Source organism: Platichthys flesus, chromosome 3, assembly GCF_949316205.1.
Source record: "Platichthys flesus chromosome 3, fPlaFle2.1, whole genome shotgun sequence".
NCBI lineage: Eukaryota > Metazoa > Chordata > Actinopteri > Pleuronectiformes > Pleuronectidae > Platichthys > Platichthys flesus.
Window position 1 is genome coordinate 2,236,762 of NC_084947.1, and position 25,360 is coordinate 2,262,121.

General features: G+C 44.5%; 1 protein-coding gene across 1 annotated transcript in view; it reads right to left on the bottom strand.

Annotated features, from left to right (window-relative positions):
- cfap299 (cilia and flagella associated protein 299) overlaps nucleotides 1-25,360 on the bottom strand; it is a 62,426-nt gene that overhangs the window by 10,383 nt on the left and 26,683 nt on the right. Inside the window, exon 4 of the mRNA XM_062381352.1 lies at nucleotides 3,289-3,431. Within this exon, the coding sequence (XP_062237336.1) occupies nucleotides 3,289-3,431 (143 nt within the window). The remainder of the gene's footprint in view (nucleotides 1-3,288; nucleotides 3,432-25,360) is intronic.

Genomic DNA, 25,360 nt, shown 5'->3' on the forward strand with positions numbered 1-25,360 from the left:
ACGGCCTCGAACAGCAGAACTTGGACCACAGCCTCCTAACCTGTTATTTTACAAAATCGTGGATGTAGACGTTATCGCCACCTGCTGGCCCGGCGCGCTTGTTGGAGCGTTTGAAGTCGTTTGACTTGTTTACATCTGGACGCAGAGATAAAATCTGTCCTCAATCAAATCTGCAGTAATGTAGACGAGGCCTAAGTGTTGTGTCATTATTTAGCAAAGTGCGTTCACGCCCATTACATAAATTCCACGGGAGCAGAAAGATGTTTTACTAGTTACGTAATTACTCCACCTCCAATTCCTTCTTCTTGTCTTTTGAATGCACACACTTTGCTCCAGGGAGATTCTCTGCTGCTGCCGCGGCTCTCCTCCTCTTCCTCCTTGAGACGTTGCAGACTGAGCATGTGAACCTATCCACCCTTCGTTGCTGGAGGTGGGAGGTGGAGAGCAGAGCTGGCGCTGGTGTCGCTGCTCTGTGTTCTTTGTGGCTGAGGAGGAGGAGGAGGAGGAGGAGGAGGAGGAGGAGGAGGAGGAGGAGGTGGAGGAGGGAGAGGATTCAGAGTCCTGCGGTGGGAGGTTTAGTGCACTGAGTGGGCAGCAGCTCCAGCATCTGCTCCCTCTTAGCGGCAACCACACTGGGTGTTATTGTTCCCGACAGAGATTTAAAAAAGTTGGGGGGGGGGGGAGCGGTAGAGGATGACATGGGGGGGGGGGGGGGGGGGGGGGGAGCGTTAGCAAAGCATGGACGAGGATGTTGGAAAAAAGTTGAAGATAAAGACACAGAGCGGGGTAGATGTGATGGAGTCCAGTTTGAGAGGAGAGGGGGGGTTTATCGCAGATGTTCGACAGAGGGAGGGAGGGGGGGGGGGGGGAACTGTCGTTTGGGGGTGGGGGTGGGGGGGGGCTCGTAAAAAGCATCGTTCCTACCTCCAGGCGTGCTCGGCCCATGACTCACACCTCCAGCTCGTCAGGGCTTCCACTCGCCAGAGGAGGAGGTCGGGTTCAAGGCCACGAGCGGGTTGTGTGTCACGGCACCCAGGGAGAGGTGGATAAATAACACAACCAAGCTTTGTGTGTCTCACACGACGCACAGTGTCGCCCCTCGTCCTCTTACACACTGTGCGTCTCAGACATTTGTTCAAACTTGTAGGCTGCACGGATCAACATTTGAAATGAGACCATCTTGTCTACAGAGGATCTCCTGCTCATGCTGCTCTCAGCGCCCACACAGCGAGTCGGCCCACACATGGCTTCTCCTCACATGGCTTCTCCTCACATGGCTTCTCCTCACATGGATTCTCCTCACATGGATTCTCCTCACATGGATTCTCCTCACATGGATTCATAATGGATCCTGGGACAGGTTTGCCTGAAGACGCGTTGGAATGGACGTCTCACCTCAGTCTTCAAATGTAGCCTCCACAGGATGTGATGGATCCATGAAATGTGACACAGCTTCAGAACTTTAATAACATGCAGCAGCTAGTGTGTAAATGAGTTGTTTGGGACGAAGAAACAAGGCCTGAGAAACTCCAACAGACAATTTTGTGAGAACAGTGACCTAAAACTTTGCTATAAGTATATATTTTATATATATTACTATAGATTCTTACTTTTTTGTGGCAAATCTCAGGGAAAAGTGAGTTTTTCTTGGTTTTATAAACCTCAGTTTGTCTTCTTTGATCCTTCTAACAGTCACCCAGTGAGAGAGTCTGGACACAAATCGCCAGTTTAACTGGTTTAAATACCGAAACCACTTAATTCAGAAGTATTGTTGGGCAGAGATTACAAATGATTCAAATACCCATTTGGTTTTTAAAGGTTCTAAGACATTAGCGGGCATGGTTTAACTTTTGACCTGTACATCTTGTACCTGCAGTGGAGAGAAATATGTGACTTGTTATTGATGTTTTTTCAGGTATTTCATCTTAAACATCAATATTCTCTTCCCGAATACTTCGCGTTACTGTGGATTTGTTTGTAATCTTCCTTCCTATTGGCCTCTGATCTGAAATACACCTTCTAATGAAGCCCGGTTGTCAGGTTCAATACATCCGGTTGTTAAATGAAGTGTCAGCTGAAGTTAGGAAGGATTTAAATTGGAGAAATAAGCTAAGCTGAGCTCTTTCCTTGCAGCTCTGACCCCTTGGACACTGTGTTCACCGTGTTCTTCCCAGTCTCAGGGAAGTTACACAGGCTGGCTGCCATTTGGCTGAACTCTGAACAAAAACCATGTAAGACACGTACTGGTTCAGTGTTTGTCCTCATGGGATTTCTTGCACTTACCTGAAATGTTTGGTAATATGTTACTATGCACGAGTATGTGGAATGTGGGGATGGTTTTGGCTCCAGTAATTTGCTGATGGCTCCCTGTGCACACAGTTCTGCTGATAGACAACAAATGACACAGATGCTACCTGCCTCGCTGAGCGATACCAACTGGATTCTAGCTGACTCCTGTGAGGTCAGCAGTTCACTTGTGGCCGGTCATGAATTGTGCGATTGGCACTGGTGCCTGTGGTGGTGACTCACAGCACACGATGTCTTCGACTGAATAAAACTTGATGCACCTGAAAACTCAGGGTTTTTATGGCCTAATAGAATCTGTTATATCATTATGATGGTATATATGAATTATCTTTTTGATATTTCCAAAGTCCAATTATCAAATTTAAATCATATTCAAATACTGCAAGACTTGTTTTCCGAAGCAGGAACCAGTGTCTGTTTGGCCTTTTTGTTTAAACATAACTTTGATGATTTACTGTTCCAGCTGTTACACCTGTACTTTATGAAGGGAAGGAAATATCACACCTCTAATTTTAGAATCTTATGGTTTTCTTCACATTACACATTTGTTTAAATAAATGCGTTTTCATAAGTTAATCAATCTTCTTATCTATCAGTGAATCTAATCTATTGTTTTTATCTGTGCTGACAAATAACTGTGCATCAACAGAAGACCAAAATCTAAACCTGCTCTAATCCCGACTCCCATCAGGTCTGTCTGCTCCAGACAGGTTCAGCATCTTGGCAGCTTCGCTCAGCTTCACTCCAGCAGTGTGTATATTTATTCCACATCTGTGCCGAGGCCGCGGCGGCAGGTTCTGAACGTACCAACTCTACCGGCCCTTCAAACAGCTCCCTCCGAGCCTATATTGGTCTCTCACGTCAAGCTGAATCTCTAATCCTGGATAATAAGATTTCCATACCCTTCAAATCTTGTCAAATCCCACTGCAGTCCCGGCCTCCCCAACCAACATGGACATGTTACAATGGAAGGAGACTTACCATAAATCCGAGGTTCCTGGCACCAGCCTCTTCTTTCCGCTGAAATATGGTTCGAAATCTTGGGTCTTGAGTCTGTGGGCGTAGTCTATATAGCCAGACACTTCCTGTCCAAGAGTATTATGATCCCTGATGAAAATGACCGACTGCAAAAGAGAGAGAAGAGAAAGAAAACCCTCTGTGTAAATAATCATGGCCATCAAATCTCTCCTGAGTAAAAGCCAGGAAGGACAATGTCACTTGTTAAAAGTCGGACAGATAGAGGGGATCTGTTTCAAATCCTCCCACTTTGAAATACAAAGGCTCGTGTTGTACTTTGGCTCGGACCGCGCATCAGACTCCAGGCCAGCTGGTGGCGTCCTGCGATGGCCCGGGCTCACCGAGGTGCTCCGTCTGCAGAGTATCCTGCTCAGATAAGTGCGTGGGTCTCCAGCCGGGTCCTCGGGCTTCCATTAACTAGAGTCTGAGTTCCGTTCCAACACACCTACGGCCAGTCGGGCCGAGAGCGGAGCTTGGAATGACACGAGAGTCCTGAGTTTAACCGTAAGACTGTGAGGTTCTTAGGATAGTTTATAACTTCCTGAAGTAAATCCCAAAATGAATTTAGATAAACCCATTATCTATACTATTATGCTCTAATATGCTAAAGAGAAGGGTTTAGTCCACCATCATAAGGTTCAGGCCCAACTGAGCCGTTTCTGTGAAGCACATAAAACCAAAGAATGTTTGTTATGAATGAATAAATGAAGGACGTTGTGAGAGCTCTAGATTCATCAGTGAATGAAAAATGCAGTCCATAAATAAACATCTTACAAAAGAAGGTAAAAATCCTAATTTTCCGATCGTGCCATGCTTTATACCCCCCCCCCAACTCTCCTTCTGTGATTATGAAACTTCACGTGCCCTGCTTGAATCCACTCAGGTCAGAGAATTACTGAAAATCACACCTAAGCTCCGCTGCACTAGAGAAGTGCCCCCCCCCCCCCCCCCGACCCTTTGACCCTACTCGATCTGAGAGGAAGTGAGTGGACCTGTGAAATCCTCTCGCCTGATGCCAATACAAATCTACATTGACTGTGAAACCAGGGCTGCTGCAACCCGGCTAGGCAAGGGTGTCAATTGGCTTAGGGGCCCCCCGGAGCAGAGAGGGGGGGCCCCACCTTAAATTATATGATCAACAGTGTGGAGATGACGGCAGCGACACCATGGACAGAAACCCCCTAACAAGGCCCCAGGACACTAACCCGCTGCCAAGAGCTTTGTAATTTTAGAGGTTTGGTCGAAGACTAGAAGGTCTGTCGTGTGTAACGTGTTTCTTGGGGGATTCGGTTCAGTTTGATGTGCAGGGCCCCTGGAAGTGCTCCTGTGTCAAGCATCAAGTCCATCAGAGGCTGTGGATACCTGCTCAGTTTGAAATATGGAATATCTCCAGATCAGGATCTAGATCTTGAAAAACAACCCTGGATATGAGCCTTATAGATCAAACCCAGATTTCTGATTAGATCACAATGAGTAAGAACAAAGAGGTGTTTGAACTCTCCAAAGCAAACACAACGAAAACCATCTCCAGCGATGGGAGAGCAGGTGTTTGAAGTCAGCACCAGACACAACCTGGGAAAAGAAGAATGACGAATGCTTTTGTCACCTGAATCAGACAAAGGCAAATGAAAGGCAAGTTGCCCCCCCCCCCCCCGGGTGACAGCTCAACATGAAGTGATCTTTTCATGTCTATTTGATGGTGGAGATAACGCACGGGTACAATGGATGTGAGGAACTCCAAACGGAGAACACACTCAGGTGTGAAGAGGTTGTTATGTCTGCCTTCAACAAAATAAAAGCATCTTTTCTTTATTCCGTCTTCTGTCCGTCCTGAGTCTGTCCCACTTGTCTACAGTCACACGGGGAGACGATCCAAGTGGAAGACCTCAGGTCGCGATATCACATTTGTATAACTGTCAGGACACGGGCCATCTGTGGATCACTTTACTACAAACGCATGAGATAACTAGCACTCCAGAGCCCAGAAGAAAAGAGGAGTCCTTTCTCTGGGTCCCTCGAACGTTTAAAACAGATGCTATCGGGTTCACAGCTGGCTGGAGGCCTGGGCCAGATATCCTATCTACTGGCTCCTGTCCTCCTGCAGCCAGCCTTGAAAAGACATTATCAGGTGGACGCTGCGAAAAGAGGCCGGTTGCATTTGGTGAGTGGTGATAGAAATATCTGTTAGATTGGTTGTTGGCAGATGAATCAATAGTGTAAAGTAAAGATCGGTGATCCTACGCCTTTTTCAGATTTTATATGAGTGTTTGACTTTTCCTACATCTGCCAATTGAAGTGAATCAAGACAAAATGATGGCTTCAGTGGTTTTATATAGAAATTCAAGATGCAGTAAACTTCTGGTTCAGCGTTACCCGCATTAGAATTAGACTTTCAGCAATGAGACGCTGAATCACAAAATGAATCAAACATCTGCCTTCAAAACCAGGTTAATACTGAATATAATAAGCAGAGAGATGTTGTCCATCTTTATTTTTGTTGCTATGTTCATGATGATGATGAAGATCTGGGTGAATAACCACGCAGATCAACATTTGTGACAGTTTAACCAGATAACGTTAGATAATCATTATTTGAAGCACAGAGGAACTGTAAATAAGGTCATCTGCTTTACAGTAGGTTAAAGTTAAATCAAGGGTAAACTTGTGTGAGTGTTTGTGTCATCATTTTAATTTGTTGGTAACTTCTCATCTGATTGTGTAACTGGCCTCGTATCACTGATATACTGTCGAAGGGGATGAATGGATTTTGATAGATTATGATATTAGTAACACAAATGTCTGTTTTGGGCTGATTCAGTTTATTAAATACTTGAAGACTGATGTTGAGCAGATCTAGATTTTTCTTGATCAGGGACTCACAACGTTGTAAAGATATTAACAGCAGAGCTACATTAGAATAAAGGCCTTGTGTCACGATTATTAAATTATATTACTCATCCTGGTTCAAAGTTATGAGACATAAAAAGCGTTTTCTTTTTTTAGCTTTTTGTCAGGAAATAACTTTCAGAAGCCTTGAGCCCTTTTTCTTCAAATGCATCTGCTCCTATAAATAAATCCATGTATGTCTCAGTGAAAAACACATGTTTAAAATACAGGAAAAGCAAAGTGATGAAATCTGCTGGAAGGAAAACAAAGGCGCAACTTCAGTTTTACTAACTGGCCTTTGACAGGTACTTCAAAGTTCATCCCTCTCTCACTGGAAACTGGAGCAGCAGAACCATCCCAGTCCAACTGGGTTATTTGCAGCAAACAAGCAACAGCCTCAGCGTTGAAGGGAGCGGGGGGGCTGGGGGGGGAGACCTCCACCTCACACCATGGAAAACAAAGTGGAAGCCTTACGTCACCTGCCAGCAATTACCCCGAACAGGTGCTGTGACCTCACAGGGCAGCGAGCGAGAGGCCCCGCTTTATGGCAAACATCAGGCCGGTGAGTGCCTGAGAAGCGGAGCCCCTTCGTGATACGTCACATTCACTTTCTCGAACTCGCTCTCTTCTTTGTTTGTTTTTTATAACGTACGTCAGTGGGGATCTCAGATGGCTCCGAGCAGAACACCGGTGACCTTAAGGTGAAGGTTACACAAACCCCACGGAGAACAGTAGACCGGGGGTTTCTTTTTAAATCCAGGATCCGTGCAGTTCATAAACACAAGAAAGCCTCTCAATTCCCCCCCCCCACACAGGAATCCACTGGTAACGTGTTTATATTCTAAGAAACAAACACTGTGTGTATTGTAATTACTGAAGTCTGTGAAAACTGCAGCAATGAGTCAAACCGCACAGACGTGATCCACCTCACAAACCTCTCACAGGCCCACGGCTGAGAGAGAGGGATTTACAGATTCAAGTCAAACAGGAGCTGACAGCAGGCTCACCGTACTGTACCCCCCCCCCCCCCCCTTTGTGGTTTGACAATGTCCTGCAGGTGAGGACACAATGGCCAGACCACCTGACATCCGGTGGCATGAGGAGTGTGTGTCTGAATGTGTGTGTAGTGTGTGACTGGAGGTGTGTGTGAGCGTGTGTGGGACACAGAGATATGAATGGTTGCAACCATCATATTGTTCATTTCTGTGCACATGGTTAATTTGTAGTTCATTGAAACTGAAACTCCAATTCCCTTGATGTCTGTAGTAACACGGGCGTATTGACACAGGTGGGTTGAGCTTAATCTAGTGCTTATGTATTTTCTCATGTATTGTTATGAAGTAAAAAGGATTCAGCAAATCGCTGAGTAAAATACAGAAGTTCATGTCTAACCTTTTCTGGTACTGAATAGCCCAGCTGTAGAAAATAGAACTCTGAGAATATTTACATCTTTTTTTTCAGATGAGTTCTGCATTAAAACTTATTCTCAGTTCTTTTAAAGCAAAAAACTAAGTTCTGGGGTGATTTGCTCAATAATCGTGGATCTGACAGAACCAAAAAGTATTAATTCATCAGTTTACATCAATAATAAACAGAGAAAGTCTGCAAATATGAATTTGATTTAAGCAGCATGTTCCCCCTTGTTCACTTAAACATGTGTGATCTTGTAAAAATCTGTAAAAAATAGCCGATCTCACAATATTAGAGGAAGTGAAAACAAATTCCTGGATCTGGTCGCTGATCTGGATCCTCACCAGTATTCTTCTTATGGGTTCTTTCTGGGCCCGAGTCCCATCGTCCACTACGTTTCACTGAAACCCATTAGGCAGGTTTTTGCTAAACTGCTGACAAATAAAAGAAGAGGGGTGAAAACATAACCTCCTTAACCAGGGTGATAGATAAATCCAATAACCTCTCTCCCACCCACCCACACAATCACAAACAGTGACACAATCTATCTGCCAGCCCCTGTGACCCCCCCCCCCCCCCCCCGTCCACCTCTGCCCACACCAAACAAGCCTCCACCCGGACCCTTCCCCCCCCTCAGGCCCTGGGAACAATCCTGCAGTGTCAGGGAGCCGTGCAGGTGTCTTGCGGTGTCAGCTGCCGAACTGTTTATTATTGGTGGGCTGTGCTTCAGGAGGAATCCCGGGCCATCACTAACAACTGTGTAAATTTGTTGGGGCAAGGAAAACACGGCCTGTACGGCAGGAATGTTTTCAGGTGGGAGCCCCTCTTTCTGGCAGGATTTACCCCGGTCCCCTTTCTGGATATTCCTCTGGAGGCCTGTGTGTGTGTGTGTGTGCGCGTGTGTGTGTGTGTGGTGGGGAGGGGTTCATGAGTAAGATGAGGAGGAGGAGGAGGAGGAGGGGTCGCTGCTTATTTGACTTGAAAGTGACTTCCCAGAGGCGTCTTGTGCAACAGATGCGACGGTAGGAACCATGTGTGCTGAGGTGTGTTGTGTCCTGAATTAAACATCCTGCAGGTTATGAGATCCAGACCCGGAGCCCCGTCACTCACTGAGGAGTGTGTAGCCAACCAACCAGGTAATGGAAGCCGCTAACCAACCTTTGAATGTGAGGGCCACACTGAGAACTCAGCCTGTTCTTAGAAAGACACATTTCAACAGCAGGACGTGAACCTCACTTCAAATAAACTCCATCAAGATTATTTACCACAAAGAGTATTTAAAAAGACGACTTTAACATGAAACACAACAAGATAAAGGGGAAAGAACAGAGAACTCCATATGTTTAAATGTTATAATGTATGTTAAAGCGGCGCTGAAACCCCCAATAGAACATGTTAGTTTTGATGTTACTCTTTTAATGAGGCTGTGCCATTTACAAGAGAAGAACCCAAATATAAAACACATGCTGCTTTTTGAAAGAAACTGTAGCTTCAAACGTCCTGGATACTTGGTTCAACTCATTTTAAAACACATTCAGGATTTTAAACTTTATTGTCGTTTCAATAAATCTAATTGGGATTTGTTTTAATTAGCTCATCCAAAGATAGACGATAAAACAAATGCACTCAAAGTAGTTTATCGAGTCTGAAATCATAATTCGAGCCCTGCCTGGTGTTCATTTTAAAGTAACTTGTTTTTCTGTGGTCATATGCTGGTTGTTTAAAATCCCTCAATTGAATTAATGTGCAGATGAGATAGATCCAAAAATCTTCTCTGCCACTTTGAAATTCAGACTTATAGTTAGAGATTAAATGTGATTGAAAGAATTAGAATTTTAAAATATCAAGTCTTAATTACATGTCTTGGTTTTGAGGGTTTGATAGAGACGTCTTAGGAATCATTGATATTTAATCAACCAATAAATCAGTATTGGAATCTTGTTACTCGCCAATATCGGTATTTGCATCTTCCCCCAACGATCCACATCAGTCGGGGTCTCACCATGATGGTCACTGAGGTGTTGTGTGTTGTGGCTTTGACTAATTTAGATCAATAGGAGTTTGTATAAATGCTTGTGCTTGCATCTTTGAATTCCAGCAGCTGAAATGAGTTTCCTCCACAGGGCGGCTGGGTGAGCTCGGCCTCCGAGACTCGGTATCGAGCGACTGATCTTGAAGCCTCCTGGGCGCCTTCCACTGGAGGTTTCACCGGTTCTTCCAGCTGGCAGGAGACCCCGGGGTCGACCCCAGAATGTACTGGAGGGATTAGATATCTCCTCTGGCTGAGGGACACGTCGGGGTCCCCCGAAGAAGCAGGATCAGTTTGCTCCACGATCCCGGATAAGTTGTAAAAATCGGGATGGATGCAAATTGGTTATGACATATTGGCCACTATGGATTTCCTTGTATAAAGACACAGTCAGAAAGCAGCAGAGTCAATGCTTCCTACTGGACAAACACCCAGTGCTACTTCACCCACTGGTCCCTGCACAAATAATGTAAACGTGTCCCACACAAATAAAGACTTGTGCTGAACAGCGGCTGCCTGCAGGTCCTGTCGGAGCTGCGTGGAGAGACGTGGAGCAACGAGCCACAGATCGCACAGGCTAACAGGCCTATTGTGCAGGCCGGCTCTTTGTGTAGTGTGTTGGAGTGTGTTGGAGTGTGTTGGTGTGTGTCCTCCCGATACAGGCGCAGGGCTGCGAGCTGTTTGTTCAGGGCTGTGAGTCACTGTAATCTGTGTGAGCAGCCTCTAACGTACCCTCTCATCAGAACCCTCCACATGGGCTGCTGATGGACTGCCCTCGCTCGGCCCAGACCTCCCTGCACTCTCTCTCTCTCTCTCTCTCTCTCTGCTGGCAAACACTGCAGCTTTTCCATCCACAAGAAGAAAATAAAAGAAATCAAGTTTAATTTTAAATCTGGTCTATATCTACGAAAATAAATAAAGACCAGAGCTTTGATTGTATCCGTCCTGAAAAGACACCAGATACCTCCAACCCATGTAGAAGAAGAATGTGTTAAATCTCCACAGCTTCTTGTAGTGATTGTCCTCACAGGCCAGATTGTGTCTGAATGCAATGAGGATGGAAATAATCAAAAGACATTTCTTTTCCTTTCGTTTATAATTACAGGGTGTGTCACCAGACAGATGTCTTGGCACCGGCTGCAAAAATGCACAAGTGAACTGTTCAAAAGGACTTCATGCTCCACGCTGTGGTTTGACGTTATATCTGTATTCTCTTAAAGCCCGACGCACAAAGGCCGGCCAGGCCACACAACAAGGTGCAGAGAGAAACGTGTTTATCCTCTGTAACGAAGCGGATTTGCTTTTTGTCAAATGCTGTATTGTCAGTTTATTCTTTTCTTAAATATTTGGACTTGTTCTATTGAAGATGATAATGATCTACGACATTAAATTACCTTGCTCTCAAATTTCCATTTCCTTTATTTTGTCTTTTCTCACTTGAACCCCTGGGTTGTAACTGTGTGTATGACTGTGTGCGGGATGTTGCAGATCAAATAAAAGGCGGGTTTGTGTTACAGCTTTGTTGTTCATTTGTTTGTCGTTTAATATCCTTGAAGACGACAAGTATTTCCTTAAATTCTGAAAATTCCGGGAAATTGTAATGCATGCCTAGGCGAGCCTGGGTGAGGATGAGGTAACAACTCAACGTATACAGCACGTTTCCAAGTTGATTCATGACAAATACAGTTGCTAGAATGAGCAGATGTTTTGGGCGTTGTTTAGACGTCCGTTAAGCAAATAGGCAGATTTGTGCATTTGTTTACCGCGTGCGCTCCATCTGCATCCATAAACAGACGGCATGGGTGTTTGCGCAAGAGACGAAATAAATAAATCCAGGGGCAGGTGTCCTCCTATTGGGCTTTCAAAACACCCAATGGTGCGCGGCTACGCCCAGTGAGGTTAGCCATGAGGGCAGAACAACCGTGGCCAGACTCCAAAGGGGAAGCGGCTCGGTCAATCAGCGAGGGAAGGCAAGGGAGCTAGCTCAACCCTCGGCTGCTTCGGCCTCAGTCTTTTTTGGAGAACCCGCCAGTAAAGCCCTCCCCACAAAATAAGTGGCTTGAACCCACACACTTCAAATTACAGGGCACTTGGAATCAGAAAATGCTATCCTGCTTTTCGCAATTGGTGTTTTAGAAAATCTATTAAAACCTCCTTAGTTTGGCCCACGGTGCAGCTTAGCTGTTTTCCTGCGACTGCATCCGTTCACGTTGGCTGCACGGATTGTGCTTAGTTATGAGAAATCCCATTGTCCTTAGAAACAATGCATTTCACCAATTTACTGCAGACATGGCTGCGTGAAAACCTTGTGTTGAGACAGAACAAGCAGCAGAACGATTTTCTGACCCTCCAAGTCATGCTTGGCCCTGGGGGACGTATTGGATGTCCCAATAAAACTGTAGCGCTCAGTGGGAGAGAGCAAGATAGTCACTCTTACTGGTTGTGTTGAAGCAACTTCCCTCTGCAGCGTGAAAAAAATATAAAAAACACGACCTGGGCCAGTTTCCTAATACCAAAATGTCATGGAGCGTTCTCCTAGTATGAGCACTGAGGAGCTTTTACAAGATTTGCGTCGGTCCGACAAAACAAGAAGGCATTTCCTCTCGACCTGCTTGCTACTACAGCATCTCACACTGTCCTCAGGTCACTTCTCCTTCAACAGATAAAAAGACAAAGCGATCAGAGACAAAAAACCGTCTCTCTAGTGTGCAGCCTGTTTGCAGAGTTAAAGATTTAAAAAATCTGTGGCAGGTGGCAGAAGTTGTTCCTGGTGTGCACAACCACAGCTGATGAAGACCTCCTGCATGTGGAGAGTGAGCTGTCAGTGTGACAGGTGGCATCACTTACATCGCCCGGTGCAGAGCCCTGTAACAGAAACCGGGCAAAGTTTCTGCTCCCTGCAAGAGGAAAAAAACTCAATTCTGCCCCTACAGTAAATTAGTCGCATGCCTGAATTCAGGGAGGAATTACGGGTTGAGAATAGCAGGCGGGTCTGGCACATGTGGTCAAAACACAAATCAGTCAAACGCCATCTCAGCTACGGATTTCAGACACCAAAGTGACCAAGCAAGGCATATCTGTTCCCTCCCCACCACTCCTACAATCATTTTCCACATTCCACTGGCTTTTAAATTACCAGTTGGTGGAAGAATACAAGTTTAGCCTAAAATACATGAGAAAGCAGAGCAAAGCAGTCGCTTGTCCACTGGTGAGTTTACGAAAGCTTCTCCGAAGACATGGAAACCAGGATTATGGTGTCATTAACTCTGCAGCCTCTTTAATCCTTTCTGTTGCATTTCCTGTCCTGTTGAGGGACCAAGTCTCTAAGTCTGGGGACTAAACCTGGTCGGGCTGCAACGGTTGTCTTTCCCATATGAAGAAGGCAGCAGGAGATTGTCACGTTCACCACAAACAGGACAATGTCTGGAACATCCAGGCGGGGGTGGAGCCTGGATAGAGGCAGGACATGGTGTTTGAATTCTGCTGCAGAGTGCATGTGTTTAAGTTTAGATCACATCAACACCTGTATTGGTCCTTATCTCTGAAAGCTCCTGAATCTTGTTATTTGACGTGTACATCTGCGTCTTCTTCATGCAAGGCTCCTCTCATTCACTCTTAAAGTTTTGCATCGAGTCAACTTGCCAACTCGCTTTTCCTGCATTATTTTACGGATATTTTATCAGGGCGCTAGAAGGTAAAGTTCTGGAAAATGTCTGGAGCAACTGAGTGCGTTCTTATATCCAGCGCCTCTGGAACTTTTGAGGAAAAGTTCTTGGACGTCATTGAATGTGTGAAAGCATCTCATGTCACATTAGTTCTGGAGCAGACTCTCAACGGCAAATTGCATCCAAACTCGTGACTTCCTCCAACCCTAGTCTGCTACCTCGGGGTAATTCTGGAAGTTTAAATACTGATTAAACTTCTGTTTGTCTAAATAATAACAGCAAAAGACAAAGAATCACGAAGCTTTGAGGTCTTTAAAGACATCAACAAAACAAATTGTGTAAGTTTGCTTTTTATTTATCATCCTGAACTGCAGCACCATGTTAAACAGTCATGTGACTGACTAGGCAGAGTTTCAGAGAGTCAACACAAGGTCCTTCAGGTTGGTCCTCTGGGACGTTCGTCTGTTTTGAAGACCACACGTCCCTCATCAGCCGTTTGTGGATCATTCTCAGTCTTAATTGTCACAGAACACAGGACAAGTGTAGCTGTGTAGTGAGAATGATGAGAAATACTCAGAACCTCGTACTATTCACCTTTCAAAGTACAAAGGTCAAAACAGACCTCAACTCCGAAAGCTAACAACCAGATTCCTGCTTGTGCAGGTGCGTGGAGCCGTTGCAGAGTCCGGGGAAACGTCTTCGCGAACGTCTGACATAAAAGTCTTGAGGTTTTTTCTCGTCTTTGCTTTTCGACGGGAGCTGCTCGGAGTCTTAGCTGCCGTGTTTTCTCTCGGAGGGAACAAAGGCCAGAGCGTCAGGTAACCGTAGCTGTGTTCAGGGTTTTATTCCTATTACAGCTGTGGGAAAACGGGGGGGCACGCAAACAATGTTAGCGTCTGAGGTGGACGCCAGATCATCTGTGACAACTGATTAAACAGTGTGGAGGAGCCGGGTTGTTTTGACTGAAAGGGATACGCTACAAAGTTAATACAATACAGTTAAGACTGTCAATCATCTCTTTACTGGGCTGTCGGGAATAATAACGCTCAACTCGGGTCCAGGTCGTTCCTGCAACTGGACAAAATCTAAAAGAGCAGTGGAAGGTTTTTCAATTTTTGAACTTTCACCAATTTTCCAGAGAATAATTCATGGACCTTGATGAAAGGAAATCAGGGACATTTAGAGGATCGATAATTATGGATGTGGAATTTGGTGCAGCTTGAATTTAAGGGACTGTTGGGCCTCGGGGGAGGATTACACTCTACTGGTTGTCTTTGTGATTTATTTAAACACAACCAAATTCATATTTATATACACACACAGCGACTGTGTCTATACAAATGTCTTGAGCTGTGTCACCATCTTTCTCAATGTATTTCAAACCTTTGCCGCTGTGATTAACTTACTGACTTCACATCACAAAGCACCGAGGGACAGTACAGTCAATCTACAGCAACCTCCAGTGTATCTGAGCATGAACACACAACTCAACACAAGTCAGTGCATCTGCTCCACAGACTGGACGCAGCACAGAGAAGATGACACGGAGCAACCGATGCTGAACGGCTCGTTGCAAACATCCTGCGAATCATTCGACTGGAAAACAGAAACACACTCGACCTGGTGGGTCCAGATTCTCGTCATTGTCACCTTGGAGACAAACCATCATAACGTGGTTCAAACTGTCCTCCGGAGTTACCCAGAGTGCAGCTGTGCAGAAATTACCCTCAGTTCTAAAGTGGGCACGAACAAGCGCTGCCACAAACAACTTTATTTTTGAGTGCACTCCCTTCCTGTTATGAGAGACGGATGTTTTAACAGATTTTTTTTGGAGTGGAGGCGAGTACATGTTTCACTGGTCAGCTGCAGCTCACAGAGTCACTACTTTGAGAAGCGATGCTGGCTTCGGTGACCACACGGCGAGGATCCAGATGTAGTAAACACATACCGACCGCTCCACCGACACTTGTTAGAATTTAAAGAGTCACCGGCACCTTCCAGAGGGACGACGGGAATCTGAGGAGTTTTAACAGGATTCTGGTATTTGGAGAAAGTCTAGTTTGAGTCAAACAGAGTGAACAAGGTTTAATCTGAATGGAGAACTGTTAGTTGAAGGACCAACAGTAAGTGACTGATGGAAGTAATAACCAGTCCTATTATCAATCTTATAACAACAGCAGTACCTTTAATTTCATTATTAAATGCTATTTGTTTTAAGTCTTATCCAGGATCCAGAAATCCATTGTGAGATAGAATGTTTCTTTCTCAGAGAATAATTCATGGATCCTGAAGAACAAACTGGTGAAGAACCAAATGAAAATCTGGATCTTGGAGGAGGTTTGAGCTCTACTTAGTCCACTTCTAGTTTCACATTTTGACCTTCGAATTTGTTTAGTTTTCTTATTTGTATTATTTCTGTTGTGTCTATTTCTTGGTACATTTCTCTGCATGTTGGTGCAGATTCAGATTTGTAGGTATTTGTGTCTTTATCTATATTTTATTACAATTCAATCATTTAAGTTATATTTTCTCTTTCTGAGAGCTACAGTAAATCATGAGTAAGTGCATCCGGCCCCAGAGGAGCTGAAATAGTCAAGACGGTGAAAACTCACTTTGCTGAATCGAACAGCTCGTGCAGTGTGCAACGGGTTAAGAGTTTAATTGCGTTTGAGCTCTAAGTGTTACACCTGTTCAACATCCCTCCGCTGCTCTCGCACTCTGTAACTCAAGTCCAGTGCAGCTTCAAAGATCAGAAGCACTGATGTAAAACCAACATGCACGTGTCTGTGATCTGTTGCACGGGAACCTCGCCAGGTTTGTCAGTTTGTCTGATCCCGTCAGTGCAGGAGGTAAAGTCCACTTAGAGTCAGAAACCTCTAACGTCAGTGGGATGGGGTACGAAACCAAAGGAGGCCTGTTTACATGAGAACCAGTCTGCATCTGCACTCGCGTATGAAAACCCCAGCAGCTCTGATGTGCCCTGAAGCCGACACAGGTGCAGATCTTCACTCGAGCTCAGGTGGAAACCAGAAAGCTGCAGAGAACAAAACAACAAAGATGCTGAGAGGAGCTTGTCCTCTGAGTTACCTCTGTGAAAACACACTCGCCAGAAAACCCCTGAGACGTCATTATTTTCTTTCCTTCTTTGTCTTGGACAAAGTTTGCTTGTGCTTTTGTCAGATGAAGTGAGACTCAAGGGTTTGGTGTCTTCAATTCCCACGTTTTCTACTGACTACACGTCTGTGGTGGAATACGACTGTGGTGGAGATGTGCACTTGTAAAAGGACGGTGTCATCGACCGGGTAGAAGACGCAGCAGTTTGTAGAAACATCGGGAAACTAAAAAGACACTGATCTGGATATTTATTAAACTTTGTAGCTACCAGACCAAAAAATATGTTAATTTTTGCTGTAAAAAACAAAGTATCCCAGTTTAAATGTTCATAAATATATTAGCATTAGCAAACGACCAAGTAGTAATACATTTTTTAACATTTTAAGTAATATAAACATGATTTGTAGAAAAATAAACTGTGGGAAACGATTAAAAAGAAATGACTACGTGTACATAGCTTCACGATCGACGTAGTTCACTGTTTATTTCTGCAGGACTTTTTGCCCTTTTGTCCGAATGCTGCTGATTCAGGAGGTCGAGAGGCCACATAACTCAAAACCAAGACAACCGCATAAAGCTGTGAAAATCACCGAATCCCAAAGTCATTTCCTCAACATCTTGCATCCTCTGATACAGGAAGCCACACGGCAAATGCTCGGAAAAGATTCGTCCTGATGCTTTTCACCACACAATCCAAACAGCGCCCAGACGGGAGGGGCAGCCTGTGTCCGTGCTTTGAGGTGATTCTGTGTAACGACAGAAGTTCAACGTTCACACTTTTCTCACTCCGTAAACTGGCCTGTTGTGCGTGTGTTTGTGTGTGTGTGTGTGTGTGTGTGTGTGTGAGGAAAGACTTCAGAGAGATTCAATCTTTGTATACAAGTAACTCCAAGTATTTATTTTAAATACACGTTCTGTAGATATTTTGAATTAATGCCCAACTTCTCTGCACTGAGGTTGAATCCCCTGAAATGAACACATACACAATTCAAAATCACTTTGGATCATGGACTGTATATAAAGATAGAAACTCTATACAAAAAATATCCCTTAACAAAGATGGAGAATATTAAAGTTCCCTAGAAGTGAAGTCAAAGCACCACAAGCGTCCCCTGGTGGCTGGCAGTGGTATCCACCATGAAGGCCACCTCATCCATGTTAGTGGATTGGACACGGACAAAAATAAAAAGTCAAACTATAAATCATTTGATGTAATTCTTGTCACACAGATTTTTCTGGTTAGGATTCAATTTAATAAGTTATTTTATGAGGGTGAAATCAAACGTTTGCAAAATAAAAAATTGACTTGATGATTTAGATTTAAACAGGAAACAAGCTCCAGAGTGAAATAATCGAATCATCTCCACACATAGTGAATGAACTGTGCTACACTCACTGGATGCTTCATAACCAACAGTGCGTTTATATCAATAAACCAAAAACTAAATTGCAAAGTCGAGAAAAAAATAAATCTTCTAAATATTTACAGAGCACTCAAGCCACTGACACCAGAATTAGAAGCAATCAGCAGCCGTGCGTGCAACGGGCACTGATAAGATGGATCTGCTGAACGATTGTGAATCCAGTTCAGATGAAGTAAACGACTCAGCCTCCTTCCGTGGACTCCACCCACTCGTTGTTCCCACTCTTCATGTTTTTCGGCCTAAACCGTCGATCCTCTGACAGAGCACAGACTTCAAAGCCTCTGGGTGGGGCCGGTTTCCTCCTCGAGCGCTCGGTCTGATCTCAGCAACTCGGCCGAAACGCAATTTGCAGACATGAAACAATCACCTTCCTGTTTTGGGGGCAGGAATGCCACGCGTTATTACAAATCGCCATCTGAGACATTTCAGCTTTCTTATGTGTCCAGGGATCTCCGATGTTAACGTTCGCGGTGAGTGTGTCACAGCCGGCGTCTCTTTGAGGGCTCGGAGTGAACAAGCACTTTTCTAATTGTCAGCTCTCGCTCCCCCCCCCCCGTGCACGTTAATCTGACCGGTGCAGCCGAGGATTAGCTCCAAACAGAGGGGAAGTCCCTGCCTGTTGATCTAAGACGAACCACACACAGACACACACAACTGCATGTGCCTATGCATGTGCGTGCGAGTGTATACAGTATGCGTGTGCGAGTACAAACCCACACACGTCCACGAACACACACTGGTAATATTGATTCCAGTCCAGGGTCTAACGAGAACCAGCTCCTCTAACCGCTCGCTGCATGTGACACGATGGATCGGGTCTGTTAACATTTAGGAGTATAACTGAGTCAAGCCAGGAATCACCAGTGTGCTAAAGGCGGCAGGGTGGCCTCGCGGTTACAGCAACCACCTCGTAACTAAAAGGTCACAGGCGTGATCCCTGCAATGGCCCATGTGTCCATCAAATCTAAACCGAAGCCAAACCCTTTCATTCACTGTAACAGCCGAACGGCAAATGTGCAAACGATTGGCTTCAGGACTGCGTGCGCCGTGGCATCGAGGATTCAGATGAAGATTTAAAATTCATCGTGTCAGCATTTCTGTTCCTCACTTCATATGTGAGTTGTTGTGCGAGTGACGCTGCTCCTCCTCAGGTCTGTTTCTTTCACAGGTCTGCAGCACATTACGGGATGGATTCTGCATCTGGTGGGTTTTATATATATATATATATATATATATATATATATATATTTAATGATTAAAGTTAAAGTTATACTGACTGTTTTTATATTCTTCTTGGATCAAATGACTGCTTTTATGTGAAAGGGGGGGCCACTCATGATGATGAACCCTTCTCGCCCAGTATCAAACAACCGAAACTTTGTCTTTCAACTCTTTGTTTTGATAATCTGATCCGTTCTATATGCAGTCAATTAACTCTTCCTTCAACTGCACATCTGTAATAATTATATAAGCGTGGGGACAAATCTTTCTCCTGCCTCCTCTGGACTGAGAACTCCCCTGACGAGGGAGACATGTTTTTATTTCCCTCAAAAAGTTGAATTTATGGCTTTTTATAATCATCCAACATTGAGGTGAATTCAGGAAACAAGTGGAATCTACTGCGTCGGAGTCATTTGGACCTGAGCTCTGATTTAAGATGATTACACAGGTGCATTAAAACATGAAATGCACTGAGTGAGGTTGATTGAGACTAAATCGTACGACTGTGCTCTCTGCCCCTCTTTACTGCAGGTCGCTGTGATTTCTGTCTGTTTTGAAAGAGGCCTTTTCACCACGACGCTCATTAATACAAAAACTGGCCTCGTCTAACTTCAAATAGAAACTCTGTCTTCTGAGCTTTCACAGCTGTATAAAGAACCACGGGCCCACGAGCTGAAGCTAACACACACATAATCGCTCTAATAGCTGCGCTCACGGCGTATGGATGAGTTGTTCCCCGTGATTATTGTTTACCCTGCTTAACATAACTTATAGAGCAGGTGCAGCGTTATCAGAGCCGTATATTTGTGGACACATTCCCGGGGCAGACAAAGGGCGCAGGTGTAAGGCTTTGAAAGGGAAAGTGTACACAGCACAATCAGTTCTTAAAACAGACAAACGAGTGCCGAGGCTCGGGCCGGGCACAGCTTAAGGAAAATGTTTGCGCTCAATTCAAATACTTTTGTTCCCGGAGTCGGTTATTGAAAGTGTTTGTTAAAGGCAGATTCCTGCAGAGCATTAATAGCTGTGCACAGATCCCAGCCTGTGACACCGGATCACGTCTCTTATGGCTCGCTCATTTGCAAACTTCAGATTTTTACCCTATAATTAGCTCATATCCTTTTTAAACAAACTATTAGAAGAAACGAAATGAGGTGAAAACGTGGGCAAACCTGCTTCAGCCATGAATATGCTCCTTTATTACCGGTTTCTGCCAGAGGGGCTGTGCAGAGAGTTCAATCTCCCAATTATATCTACATCCAAGTTCCCCTTTTAAAGAAGTGTGGTGAGATTTCATTGGTGGCCAAATGTGGATAATAATTTAGGTGGTGAAACGCTAACAAATGAAAGACCTGCACAAGATTGATTCTCCGTTTGGTAATTAAAGGTTAAACAGACGGAAATAAACACCGAAACGGAAGGTTATGATTAGGCCTTTGAAGATATACAAATCTGCATGTGGTAATATAAGAGATATGCCTGTAGAGCAGCGGAGCACTTCAAAGTTCAGACCTCCACACAATGTGAGTGACTGAGCTGCATACATGTGCTGTAATTGTTTAAGGATGTTGGGATCATACAAGCGAACGGCTCCGCAGATGCAGAGGATTCAAAATGAAGAGCAAACGACTCGACTGTGGCCAGAGCAGCTTCCACAGTAAGTGGTAAAACATGTTGCTTTTGACTGACTTCCACACAATTACCCACATTAGCCTTTTCTGACCAAATGGATATTTTAAATATTATTTATGTGATGTTGGTTTCCTGATGTGTCATCTCTCTGGTCAGGATACGGTTGGATTTAGACACGAGAAGCGCTTGATCTGGGATCAGGGAAGTTAATGGTTCGAGTTACCAAAGATTCTTGGTGAAGGCTTCTGGTCTTGGTTATGGTGGACAGAAGAATGTCTTGGTTAAGGCCGGTGGGAGAAACCCGTCATGGTTAAAAGAAACACTGGAGGGAGACGGTTCTGGATGTGAATCGTGGTTTTCCATGACAAAGTCACATGCTGTTGACTCGTCGGTGCGATGAAGCTCCGCCCTGAGGTTTCGTGGTTCCACAGCGATGTCACGCAACTTTCGCCTTTGCTTCCGATGGACTAAGCCAATACTGCACATGGCCACTGGAGGGCGTGGCTCGTTGAGGGTAAACAGAAGTTCTTCTTTGCATTTGAACAAGCAGCTAACGCCATCATTAAATATTTGTCATACAGGAATTCATGCATTTTACAATTTGCTATGTTATAAATCCACCGAGGCCCAACAACTCCCTTTAACTCAATCACGCCTCATAGCTTAGCCAACAAAACAATATATGCCTGATCTTTTTCCATCAAGATCCATAAATTATCCTTAGAAACTTGTTAATAACTTCATTCAAAGAAGTAGTACAAAGGTAGTGCAGGTGAGTTAGTTTGAAAACCAAGTGAAAGTATAAAGACGTCCAGTTTTCATTGTTTCTTAGCTGCAAACTTCTGCATAAAGGCTTCAGGAGAAAGTTGTGCTGGACGGTTACAGGAGGACAAAGTGTGTGACCGTATCCACTGTCCCCTGTCAACGATGGTTTCTTCAAACCACGGCCACGGTGTTTTTCTAACCTTGACAAAGCGGTTGTAATCGCCTAAACTCAATCACACCTGAACCACAGAGGTGGCAGATCAGAAATGAGTCATTTGTGGAAGAGACATGTGGTTTCCTGGAGGTCGCAGATAAACAAAACTTGCTGCTGAGTGAGAGGAACTTTGATTTTCACTTTCAATTATTCTTTTTAATAGGTAAAAAGCTCTGAGGCACTTTTTGTCTGTTTTTTCACATTCATGCAAACCATTGAATCATCAGATCAAAACTCAGCAAATGCATAAATACAAAGCGACCAGTGCTAGATAAGGAATGTACCACTGCTTGTGAAATATCCCATGGGCATCTTGTCCCTTTAAAATAGTGATGTTAAGCCCACTGAGTAAAATCAGTAAGCCAACAAGGCAAACATGTGTCCTGGTTGTGAAGCCACAATACCCCAAAGCCCTGGTTTCAGCTAATCTGAAGGTATGCTGAGTGTCCTTATGTGGGGAACAATAAGGGTGTGTGGTGGGAAGAGGAGGAAATCTTACACATACCAAGCAGGCCGCGCAAAATTAACTGAGGTGTGCTTTTAAGAGTGGGAGGGATCCAAAATAAATCTTGAAAGACCTGACTATCATGCTGCCTGTCTGCCTCTTATCCAGGTTTAGCCACACACACAACCGGAGGTTAATTCTTTTGACCTGAGACAAACGCTTTCCACATTATTAGGCATTTCTGCCGCTGACAGAAGCTTTCAAGGCCTTTTCGTTTCAGACCAAACACGTCGGAGAAAGTACCAAGAATGCCAACTATCTGAACGAGGCCGCAGCCTCCTGCTCCGTGGTGGAGATGAGTGAACTGCTCACCGGCCTGTGAGTCAAAACTAAAAGCAACTGCTCCGTTGCTTTAAGCCAGTGAGATATTAACCAGTATCCAACCACAGGATCAGGGGGCTATCACAACGGAAAAACATATAGATCTGTTTTTTACAGTATTCTTCAACAATAGATATCAGACATTGGACAGATGACCAGATAAACCCAAACGTTTTTATGGTTCATTTGTTCCTCACCTTGCTAAATGGCACCTGCCCCAAAGTCTACAGCTCCACATGAGGTTAACTAAGACAAAAATGAATTCTCCGTCCGTGGGAAATACTGATAAAACAAACCAGGATGACAGATGTGACGGTTGATGATCTTCACACAGGTTTTTTGCCAATTTAAGACAAAAGCAGTGGCTGTGGACCCCCCCCCCCCCCCCCTTTCTGGAGAAGTACTTATTACTCCTGTTTACCCCGAGCGAAGGTTAAAACGTTACATGGCTGGATGAACTCACTCTTAACACCGGTCAAACATTTCCACAACATTGTCAGGATCTGGGAGCTTGAACCAATCAGTGTTTAGGAACTTGTTCATCCTATGAACAGAAAACACTGAGGTGAAAGCTGTAGATCTAAACATGCGGTGCACATGATGCCCGACAGCGGAAGCATCAGGAGCAGAAAACGTCTCAATTTAAATGGTCAAATGGTCAAGTTTGTTTTGGTCATAAATCTTCAAAAGTAACAAGATATTTTTTTATTCACGTAACTGTGGGCAGCAGAGCTCGCTGTAACCATAACACTGACTCATAAAGATGTCAAGGCAAGTCATGAACTTTATAAAAAGATGAAGGATGCATTTCCATCTTCTCTGAGGGACCTGAAATGACAAGATGACGTCTCAGCCTGTTTTTACAGAGTGAAATAGTTAATTAAAATGAACAATTCCTAAAAAAAGAACTACCTATGAACATAAATATGTAAAATTGGGAGTAAGCTGTCATGTTATCCATCTTTAAATAAATGTTCTATCTACGGTACAAAAACATAAAGAAGCAATTATAAATGGAATTTCTAGATCTGAGGGAGAACAGTGATAAATTAATAAATAAAGTGTGGTTGATCTGTAATAAAGGGATCAAGTGCCACAGAGCTCTCTACCAACCAGCTCTCACCTGTGGACCCGACAAGACGGCAGAACTGTGGCGACCACATCACCGTGACACAAAGCAGAGCACCCCCCCACTCCTTGTAATTTTAAAGTTACCTTACAAACCATTATCGTAAATTGCGCTCTCTCTTTTTGCGAGCTCCTTCTTTAGTATCAGTTTATGATGCGTCAGTTGGCCCGGAGGGGGACAGAGAACGAGGTGGGCCCGACCGGCTGCATGTGGCCTAAGTGGCAGCTCCACGTGTCACGGGAAAGAAAACATGCCCCCCACGGCCGGCTTGTATCTTTCAAAGGTTACCGTCTTTCTTTAATGCCGACATCACAGGCCGGCCTGGCCCCCCCCGAGCATGTCGCAAACAGGAAGTCTCTGCTAATCCTGGTCTTCCCTAATGACGCAGAGGAATTCTCAATATTTCCCATTGTCTTCCTGGCTGCACTTCCTCCTGGTGGGCGGCCGCACTGTTTGGCACTAAATCTGAACCGGGGACGATAAGATGCTCTTAAAGAAATGTTGTTGAGGGCGAGGACTCAGTTTATGAAGCTGCCACTGGGATAGAGTCATCAAACCTTGGGTTATTTTGTGTCCATGACTAAAACTGGTAACTACACTTCACTACAGAGGAGTTTAAAATCCAAAGCATGGCAGCATCGTGTGGCATTTTCCACAGCAATAAAGTTTATATATATAAACTCAGTCGGCAGTTTATTGCCAGTCCAGCAACATATTCCCCCTGCCCGAAGGATTCAGTGTTTAGTTTTAGTCACAGATGTGTTGACTCAACTGTGTGATCAGATTTGGAGAATGTAGTCCGTGGCACTGTTTAAAAACCAGTGTGGTACGTTGACAGGTGTTGTCAACCCCATTCAAACCATTAAGGTTTGGCTCAGGAGCATAAAAATCCCTCTGTGATGCAAAACTCTGAAAACTGCATTCTCCAAAAAATGATCCAACCCCCCTTTTAACACGCGTCCAACAAAATACTGAACTTTATAACTTTCACGAAGACAGAATTAGTTAAAGAACCAAAAGTAACTGAAAACCGATGCTATGTAAATCGAGTCACGCCACGACGACAGCGAGCCGGAGATTCAAATCGTGATCAGGAAAGAAACCAGCACGAAATGATGGACTCAAAGTGGGAACAATGGTTTTACAAGGTACTACAGAGATTGACCAGCTGGAATAAAACCCCCGGGGTGAACTAATCAGGCACCCCCCCCACCCAAAAGGTTCTTGTACTTTGGTTAAGTACTAGTCACCAAGCAAGTCCCTGCAGTCCTAGTTCATGCAAAGGTTCCAAGATCCTGGGTAAAGCTCTAGAAAGTTAGTTTTAGCTAATTAGTTTTAGCTAGGCTTAATAAAAACATGACAAATGTCAGTTCCTGTGTTTAAACAGAACAGGGAGCTCTTGTTTTTATGAAACTGGATGCTCAGAACATAACTCCGAGCTTTCGGGCAGCTGGTGTTTTGAATCAATCTGTCAGATTATTGACATAAATCTAAGTGCGTGGTAACTCGAGTCCCGTCTCTGTCCGCTGATGCACAGATTAAACCCGAGCCCGTCGTGGGTAGAGGGTCCGGTCCGGCTCGGCTCCTATCAGCATTATTCCAAAGCGCCCAGGCGTGACATCTGCCAAGAGGCCGGCTGCAGGGGTTTGGCCTCATCACCAGGAACGCGTCCAAGTCAAATATTGTTGCCCTAGCACATTGTGGGGCGGCACCCGGTCGCA